General features: G+C 42.0%; 1 protein-coding gene across 7 annotated transcripts in view; it reads left to right on the forward strand.

The window, feature by feature from the left end:
* Positions 1–9,849, forward strand: part of RBMS1 (RNA binding motif single stranded interacting protein 1) — a 220,165-nt gene that overhangs the window by 92,115 nt on the left and 118,201 nt on the right. For 2 of the 7 annotated variants that reach the window (XM_019636855.1, XM_019636857.1), the window contains exon 1: positions 22–284. The exons of the other annotated variants lie outside the window; for them this stretch is intronic. In XM_019636855.1, coding sequence (XP_019492400.1) covers positions 216–284 — 69 coding nt within the window. In that variant the 5' untranslated portion in view covers positions 22–215. Of the gene's footprint in view, positions 1–21; positions 285–9,849 lie in introns of those variants that run through there. 7 annotated transcript variants of the gene reach the window in all.

Raw genomic sequence — 9,849 nt, forward strand, 5'->3', positions numbered from 1 at the left:
CCCGAGCCTCGCCCGCCGCCGCGCCGCACTTTTAGGCGAGTCCCGAGGTCGAGGGCGGAGGAGAAGTCCGCGCCGAGCTGCAGCCCCCGCCGGCCGCCGCCGCGCGGCGAGAGGGAGTTCCCAGAGCGGCCGCGGCCGGGCCGGCCCCCTCCCTGCGCCCTCCCCCTCGCCGAGAAGCTGCCCCGCGCCCGCGCCCGCCGCCCGCGCCCGCCGCGATGATCTTCCCCAGCAGCAGCAGCAACCCCGGGGGCAGCAGCAACTGCAGGACGCCCTACCGCAAGCAGGTGAGGCGGCCGCGGGGATGCCGCACCGAGGCCGGCGGCCCCGGGTTTACAAAGGCCGGCGGCGCCCGGCCGGACCCCGCTCCCCTCCTCGGAGGGAACGGGCTGGGCGGTGACCTTGTTTCCGAAGCAGGCGGCCCGCGGGGACGGCTCGGGCCGCTGACCTTAGCCGGGGAGATGCCCTCGACCCCGCCGGCCTGGCCGGGTGGGAAGTGGAGGGAGGGGAAGGGCGGGGAGGCGGCGGGAGCAGGAGCGCGCTGGGGCGGGGGGCTTCGCCCAGCTCTGCAACAAGTTTGGGTTTTTTTGTTTGTTTGTTTGTTTCTCTGAAACCTTTGTGTGTACAAGAGTACGATAATAAGTCGTAACGTTGGTTTGCAACAATCTTCACTGAGAACCTCAAAGAACCTGCCTGATTCGTAGGAAACCCGGAAGAGCAAGCAGAGTGTGTGTGTGTGTGTGTGTGTGTGTGTGTGTGTGTGTGTGTGCGCGCGTTCGCGCGCGCCCCCCTCCTTTATATATTTTAAAAAGAAGAAAAAAAAAAGAGAGAGAAACAGGAACTTCTACTGTCACTTTCTCAAGGTTTTCAGCTTTTAGAAGCACAGGGAAATCCTGTGACATCCTAGTTGCAGAGATACTTGGATAAGCCTGAGTCATACACATGCCTTTTTTTTTTTAATTTTAATACCGTTTCATACATTTTTTAACAGACTGAACTCCAAAGGCACTTTAGTGGTTAGATAAAAATCCCCTGCTGGGAAAAGGAGTGGAGCTAGGAACTTACAGTTGCGGCCTTTGCTTTTTCATCTTTGTTTCTAAAAGAAGGTTACCGAAGCCATGTTGTGATAAATCTCACCGAGCCTTTCAGCAGCAGCAGCAATAACAAAACCTAGCTTTAAATTATGTAAAAAATGTGCAGGGCTGTTTAGAAAAGGTTAAACTGATTTAAAGGTCAGTGGCAAGATGCTTGTTGAGAAAACAAAAACATTGCAGATCTTTTTCTTCCATAATAAATCTTTAGCCTACATCCTTAGCCGCTGAGACAAATCAATTAAGTTATTATCCCAATAATGATACAAGCGGACTGGATCCTTCCATGCAGACCATGGCTCTGTTAAGATTGTGACAGATGACAGCGATGCCTGGTGGCTTTCCTAAAGGCTTTCACAAAGTTATGGATTACATTTTGTGCTTTGTGTTCGCAAAGTCATTTTTTGGGGGGTGTGGTGGGGTGTGGGGGTGTAGAGGGTATGTCCTAGCATAAATATGTCTGAAAGTAGGGCTAATTTTGTCAGTGATGGTGTCAAAAAGTATTGTTTTCTGGTCTTTGGTTCTTGTTAGCTTTCCCTTAAAAAGGCAGTAAACACACCTTGGCCTGTGTGTCTAAGTCAATGGAACTTTTACCAGGCTTAAGAAAAGCCCCCTCCTTTAATTGAAAAAAAAAAAATCTGCATTGGTGACTTGGCTCAAGTATATATGCTAAAATTGTCAAGATTCAGAGCAGACATCCCTAAACTCAGTTCATGTGGCCTCATTTAAAAGAAATGCCCTCTGGTCTAGCACACTTACATCAACTTCTTAAATGAAGCCCATTTACAATGAATATTCTCCTCCTGAACCCTCCTCCTCCCCCACCCACCTCACTGTACCTGAAAAGATGGCTAATTATGTAAAGGCCTTGTGTATCCATTTATTTGTTGTCAAGACCCGGCGGGGCGTTAGCTCAGAAATGAGGAAAAAGCTCTGAGGGCAAGGCCTTTTGCTGCGAGGGGCTGGAGGTTTTGTGTGTGAAAGGGGACAGCCTGCTGGTCTGGAGCACGCTGATAAGATGCTCTTCTTTTCACTGCGTTCTCCTTAGATTCAGAGACTAAAAGGGCTGACTGAATCAGAAAAACAAACAGACTTTCTTTTTCTATAGGCAAAGAAAGAAATGAATGTGTAGGCATTATCCAGACACAAGACCCCGGGTACCAGTGGTATTTGAGTCAAAGGTTTCTTTTGTTAGTATTTAGCCATTCACTGGGAGAGCACACTTCCAGCACGGGGACCTGGTTACCATGAGTGACTTTGTGACCTCATCCTGGCTTAGTCTGAACGGGAAGTCTAATTAATGCTTTTTCTAAGATTTTGTGATGTCAATCCTGCACCTTTTAGTTCCTATTCATTTTGATGAAAGAATAGGTAACGTTTAGGTGTGTAATACAGTTTAATTTTTAAATGTAATCCGCTGTTAGAGCTGATTTCAGATAATATGCCTTAAGAAAAAAAATTGGGTGTGAGGAATACTTAAAGATTACCTTGGGGGGGGGGGAATGAGTCAGAATTGCACTTGTGTTATACCTGTATAATAGTAGTAGCTAACCATCACTAAGCACCTTACCGCCTTGTGGTCACTGTTCTAAGAGCTTTCAGTGGATTAACTCATTTAGTCATCTTGACAGTCCTGTAATAATAATAATATCCCCATTTCAGAGTAAAGAAAACTGAGGCATAGATTAAGTACCCCGCTGAGTCTGTACAACTCACAGCACAGAGCCAGGATTTGGACCCTGGCAGCCAAGCTCATAAAACCACCACGCTCCACTATAAGTGCCTGGTTACATCTCAGTAGAAACTCATACAGAGCTCATCTGCGTCACTTGTCCATTGCTCTTCTAGTCTCAGAAGGCCAGTTTAGGGATCCCTCCCATCTTTTTGGGGAGCGGAGTGGAGGTTTTGAGGTTGGATGTGAAGGATGAGGTAAATGGATTAAATGGATGGTGGGCTTGTGATATTTGGAAGCAGCATTAAAGCCAGAATATTGCACTACTGAATAATTGTATGATTTCTTGTTAAAACTTTATTTTACATGAAGTGGACTCAAGCAGTTTCAGGTACAGCAGAGGTGGGTGATGCTTGTCCCCTTCCCGCCCCATTTAGTGTTTCGAGGGCATCAAGGAACACTGATCTCTGGCATTGTCTAGGATAAACAGGATTTTCCTGCATCACAGGCCTCGGAGCACATTAGAAGTACATCTGCTTGGCTCAGGTCAAAGTGAGAGGCTTTTGAGTGGAGTGATAACCCTGGAGGAAGTATCTACACAAAGATGGTTGGTTTTGGTCTCAGTGGAGAAACGTCCTATTGTTATTGACTGTGACTTTCAGATTTAGGGTATTCCTTAGGCAAACCCGGTCTGATTCTATGAAAACAGCACCCCCACAGCCAAACCAAAACCATTTATTGGGACTTTTGTAGTTGTGAAACTATTTTAGTGCGTTTCTAAAGAAAAAGGTGTTTGATGCTTAAAAAACCTTTACAAATAGAAAATGAATATTCCATTTTTAAAAAATTGTTTTATTAGCTATTTCTCTTTGTGTTTTTCTACTTCCATTTTGAAACTCCTTTCTTGAGGTAATTGACTCAGTTCTGTTATACGCTTTGGTTTTTAGCAAATTGTGTCATGTAGCAAGCCCTTTTTCACTAAGTAATAATGTCCTGGTAGTTTACAATTGGGGTTTGGGGGGTAGGGGAGTGAATGCAAGAATTTTCGTGGATGTGTATATATTTTTTGGTCTTTACAAATGATTTTGCCAACTAATAGCCGTACTTGTTCAATGTTGCTAACTTTTGATGAGGGACGTACTAATCTCCACAGTTTAAGTAGATTTTCATAGTTTGCTGCTTTCTTGAAGATTAACTGGGTGTAGCTGCACGTGAAGAATTCAACAGTGATTCAGTTAAAAGGATGACATACAAAGCTGTGGATTAATCCTCTTCAGGCAGTTTCTGGTCACAGCAATTTGTGTGTAGTAGATGGGGTTTTGTTCAAGTTTGAAGATTAAAGTTGTGTGTAGAAATATTTAAATGAGCACCACCCATGCCAGTACCAGTTTGTTGTTTCAAAGAATGTAAACATATTTGAGCCACAGAGTTGGGACATTTAGGGGAAAATTAGCAGAAAATTAAATGGGTATGCGTAAGTAAAGCTTTGTCCTGATTTTCTAATAGGCTATCTCCACTTGTTTGTGATTCAGTAGTATTTATGAGTCAAGGTAACTGTGCTTTAAATATATATCCATAACCATCTGAAAAGCACAGAATTCCCAGTAGTGATAACCCAGTTTTTCTGCTAGGCACCCCTTTTGGCATCTCACTATATTTTTCCCTAGTTCACTTCAGGTTTTGATCACAGCTCTCAATTTTGTTTTTTCCTTCCTTTTAGAGACTGCCGTCAACCAGGCTCACCATAGATGGGTGATACTTTTTGATCCCTTTCTTGGTGGTGGTGGAGTCTGCCTTGTCCAAGTTTCTGAGAATACATTTCCAAAGCACGGTGCCCATAAATCAATATTTAAAGATCTGTATGCTATCCGTTCCCCATCTCAGTTATATTTAATCTTCACGAAACCCCTTGAAGGTAGAGACGGGTCAGGAATTTTGAGAGAGTGGATTTCAATGACCTGGTTGGTGAAAGCTGGGTCTCGAGTCAAGGGCTGTGTCTGCTACCAGGAAAAGGAGAAGGGAGCTCAGTCAAGAACAGCTGTGGCCCCCCTCACTACACTTCCCTTTACTTGGCCTCCCAAAGACATGTGGCACACAGAGCGTCCCAGATTTCAGCTTGGGGAATTGTAGCTCTGCAATGTATTAATGTTTTTCTGTGTGTTTCATCAAGTCCTTTACTCTAGGGTTGTCAGATAACGTACAGGAAGCCAAGTTAAGCTGAATTTCAGATAAACAAATAATGTTTTAGTATTCATGTCCCAAATAGTGTGTGGTACTATATATATTTTCATACGTTAAATCCAGCAACCTTCTCTTTGGGGAACCAAAGAGACTCGATTTTTAAAAATAGGTATACAAAATCATAATTATAAACCATACTATCCCTACTTCTCTGCTTAATATTTTGCCTCTTAGCATCGTTTTTGAGCCCTGATAGTAATGCTGATTTCACATTTTAACTTCTTTAACCATCACTCCACTTAATTGAAAGACCCGGGCTTAAGCTCGGACGCCAGCACTTGCATGCTTTTTCACGTTACCTCCCTAAGCCCCAGCTTCTGTTAAGTAAAGATAATAGTGCCCACTCCACAGGGTTGTTGTTGGTAATCCTTCTAAGGTGTTATTATTATTAACGTCCCTGCAGAGCAAGCAACAGCGGGTGGTCCTGGGAGACCTTGACACAGCCTCTAAGAATGGACTGTGTTTAGAAAGTGGAGGCAGCCTCCAAAAGCGTAAGGACCTGGAGCTTGAAAACAAGAGTCTCACCACAGGAAGGGAGGAAGGAAGGAAGGAAAGAATGAAAGAAAGACGGAAGGTTCATCCCACTGTATTTTAAAACAGTTATTATGCTCTTAGCAGAGTTTGCCTTCCCTTTGGGAAAAGAAACCTTTCAATCCTCTATTCTTTATTTTTTGCTAATATATGATTGGAGAAGGATAAAAAGAGCATTGATGACTCTTATTGATGAAAAAATGCTACCTTTTAATTTGCTTGGAAATGGACAGATTTGATGATTAATATATGGATGATGATTTCCTGAATTCTTTTGTCTTGTTTGTATATTTGGTTTTCAAAGATGCTGTCTTTGTATTACTCAGAAAAATAAACATTTTGTTTGTGTGTGTGTGTGTGTGTGTGTGTCCTTGGACATCTGTAGGTGTTTGGTGGGCGTTTGTTTTTAAACTTGCATCTGTAGAGAATGCTTTGTTTAACACATTCTAAAAGCTTGGTAAATTTTAAAATAGGATAGATATACCATGAGGAAGGAAGCAAGCTTTTCCTGGAATTAGGGCAAGGAGAAAAAATTAAATGGAGCAAACTAAACTCTGTATTAAAATAACGAATCAACGTAACTTGTTATTTAACACTTATTAAATGGCAGCAGCAAGAACAAAACTTGGTATTATACAGAGTATCGTACTACCTTAATAAATGAAAATCTGTTTTGTCTCTATTTAAACATACGGAGTTTCAAAACAATATAATGTAAACTAGGGAAGATTGCATTTGTTCATTGTAAATACAATACAGTCTCAAAATACATTTAAAAATAGACTTGGAAGAAAGTATTCCAGAATTTTAACAAGTGTTTTCCTCTGTTGGGAAGTGGAATCTTAAGTGACTTATTTTTCATGTTTCTTTACATTTTTTTCTCAAGTATCTAGTCCCCTTGCTTCACACAATGACTGTCCAGACCTTTGGCTATCAAGAAAAAGATGAAGTGGAAAAATACTGGAAAATTTTATTATTTTAATGTCTAATTTTATTATTTTCTTTTAATGTTTTTGTGAAATACCAAGGGATTTGTGTCATTGAGAATTTCAGCAAGTAGCATGTAGGTGGTACTTGTGTCTGTACCTGAGCTTTGAGATGTTGTCCTTTCCTATTCTTCATGAATTTCTATTCTTATTTTCACCGCAAACTCCTGTGCCACCTTTTTGGAAATCACCTATTTTTGTTAGTTTTTATATATGTGAACTTAGTATTTTCCCATGTTATACAACTTTAAGCAGGCCAGTGCTTTTTAAAAAAATCATTTTTAGGACACCGATTTATCCAGATGAGTCAATGAGGGAAAACTGTAGCTACATATATGAAAATTCAGATTCTAGATTATTTTTCAGGAAAGTATTGGCATCATTTCTATTCTATATATAGAGGAATTACCACTATTGTTTCTGTTTTCATTTGACTTATGAAATGAAATTTTCATTTCATTTAAATACAGCTGCATTTAAATACAGCTGTTTGGTGGACAAATTCCCCCATATTTGATTTCTGTATTAAATGTGAAAAGGAGACTATTCTGGTACTCATGTCAGAATCCTTTCGATTTACTTTGTTAGGAATACTCACGATTGTCTTCATCACATACTTCCTTTTTAGTTCTAGCTTTTTGAAAGGGCAGTGCCGTGGGAGGTGTGGCTTCTTTACAGGCGTCTTTAGTTTATAATGGAACCGCAAAGGTTTCAGTAAGAAATACGCTGCCCAGATAATGTCAGCACTTTGCAAGCTGTTGTTACCGTGTAATCAGGGGATTTTCAGTATATCAGGGGAGTTTTCGGTGTGCACCCGAGAGGCTGCAAGTCTTCAGTGAAAGGAGAGAGCACTGAAGGGAGGAAGGGAGAGTTGGGGGTGGGGAACTGAGTAAAAGAGAAGGAAAGCAATATTGCCTTGTTCAGTTCTTTCTTTATTAGCTGATGTTTCACTTTACAGAATCTTTCCCAAGTCCCATTCTTTTGGTGCTGTGTAGGTTGGGTGCAGATATGTAGTCTCCTTGTTTTCTATTATTTCAAAATCTTATATCCTATTTTTTTCTTCATATGGTTTCCATCACCTAGAATTTCCTTTCAGCTCTGTTCTAAGATAAGATCTCTATCTCTCCACTTCAGGGAACTGCCTAAAAATCACCCTTTTGGAAGACCATTTATGACTAACTTAACCCTACCTAATCAGATATTCTAGAAACACCTTTGTCTCCACTTTCTCTCTCTGCATTCTCAGTTTTATAAGGTCAGATGCATCAAACCAACTCCAAGGGAGTGGATATGTTCTTTTGTTTAACTGAAAGTTTAACAGAGACTCAGAAGCATGGTGTTAAATAATTATTGACTGGGTAGCATTAGTTAAGTGATTTTTGGAACAGACTTTCTGTAGGGAGTAAACTGGTGGCAATGCAGGGGATACACTGTTGTTGGTCAGGGAAACCAGTTAGCTAGCTGTTAAAGCTGCAAGCGGGTGAGGATCGGCCCAATTTTATAGACATATGAGTCTATAAAAGCCCCTAAAATTGTATGTAAAATGTTGCATGTATTAGCTCTTTCCTGGGGAGAGCTTCAGAGCATTCATCAGTTTGCCAAAGGGATCTGTGTCCTCTTAAAGATTTTACGACTGCATGTGGAAGGAGAGCGAGAGGGAGGCCTTAAAGATGATGCCAAAATTTCTTAACTGAGCAGACAGCATCGTCGGCTGTATCATGGAAGGTGACATTTCAGGCAGAAAGAACATTAACAGCAAAGATTTGAACAGAGAAAACATGTGCTTCACTGGGGAACAGCGAGCAATTCAGGTTAGCTGATCTGCATGGTAGAGGTTGAAGGGCAGTGGAGGGATAAGGTGATGAAGCTTGCTAAATGCTAAATTCTACTGATACTCAGTGTCCAGCTACCAGGGATGCAAAAGGCCCTTCCGTACCTATGTCAGTCTTATAAGGAAGAGTTGTCCAGCCTAAAACACTAGCAGCACCCACAGTGTGAGCCACTTTAAGAACTCATTTTGGGTCTGGGAGGTGGTTGAAATATTTTTTTACTGCTCCCCTGGGATTGCCTTAAAGTCATGTGGAGGCTGTATCACCTAGGTGCATGGATTTTCCTGTTTGGCCTGAATCCTCACATTCTCTTGAATGGAGTACTTACAAAGTAAGTCCTTTTCTTGATGGTACCTGTCAGCTATATCTCTATAGTTGTCTGTAACATCTGTAGTATAACAAGTGCATTGTTATGTTAAAAGGTCCCCCACTTCAACAGGAGTGTGGAAGATGGGTGCATAGGGTGGTGAAGGGGTTAGCATATTCATCCTGCCACAATCAAATAGTTTCTAACAAGCTTGGTTTGGCCATTTTAATTCTGCCACATGAATCACACTTTACCACTCTCCCCCCAACCCCCCATCACAGGCAGAAATTTCTAGCAAGTAGTGAGAAATAACAGAACTGGAGCTCTGGGCAAGAAGCTCAGAACCTCCTCAAATATAATAAGTGGACCATTGAAACGTGGATTAAAGCATTCCAGGGAGAAAATGTGTCCACAAGAGTTTTGACAGACCTAGGGGAGCACAGATTCTCTAGTGGGAAGGAGGTTGGTGAGCTTTTGGAAAAGGAGGGAAAAGAAATGGCAAAGTATTGGGAGAATCCAGAGAGTGTCACAGAAACCCAAGAATGGAGTTTCAAGAAGAGATGGTGAGCTCTGTTAAACGTTCCCTAAAGTCAGGGGAGACAACGGCCAAGTAATAGGCTATTGGAAATATTAACCCAGTATTCACCACCACCCCATCCGTGGTTTTGTGTTTTGAGGTCAACTGAAGTCCGAAAATGTTAAATGAAAAATTCCAGAAATAAATCCCTTCGTAAGTTTTAAATTGTGCGCCTTTCTGAGTAGTGTGATGAAATGTCTCGCCCTCTCTCTCCATCCCGCCCTGGATGTGACTCACTCATCCCTTTGTCTATTGTATCCATTTTGTATAGGCTCCCTGCCTGTTAGTCACTTAGTAGCCCTCTTGGTTATCAGATCGACTGTTAGGGCATCACAGTGCTTGTGTTCAAGTAACCCTCGTTTTACTTAATAATGGCCCGAAAGGGCAAAAGAGGTATGATGCTGGCAATTCGGATATGCCATAGAGAAGCCTTAAGGTGGTTGTTACATATCATCAGAAGGTCAGTAGTAGCCTAATGCTAGTTCACAATGCCTGCTGGGTTCTTCTCACTTCTTCTCATCATGTAGGCATTGTATCATCTCACTTCATCACAACAAGAAGGGTGAGTGCAGTACAATAAGACATTTGAGAGAGAGAGAGAGAGAGAGAGAGAGAGAG

The sequence above is a fragment of the Hipposideros armiger genome, unplaced genomic scaffold, assembly GCF_001890085.2.
Source record: "Hipposideros armiger isolate ML-2016 unplaced genomic scaffold, ASM189008v1 scaffold_30, whole genome shotgun sequence".
NCBI classification, from domain to species: domain Eukaryota; kingdom Metazoa; phylum Chordata; class Mammalia; order Chiroptera; family Hipposideridae; genus Hipposideros; species Hipposideros armiger.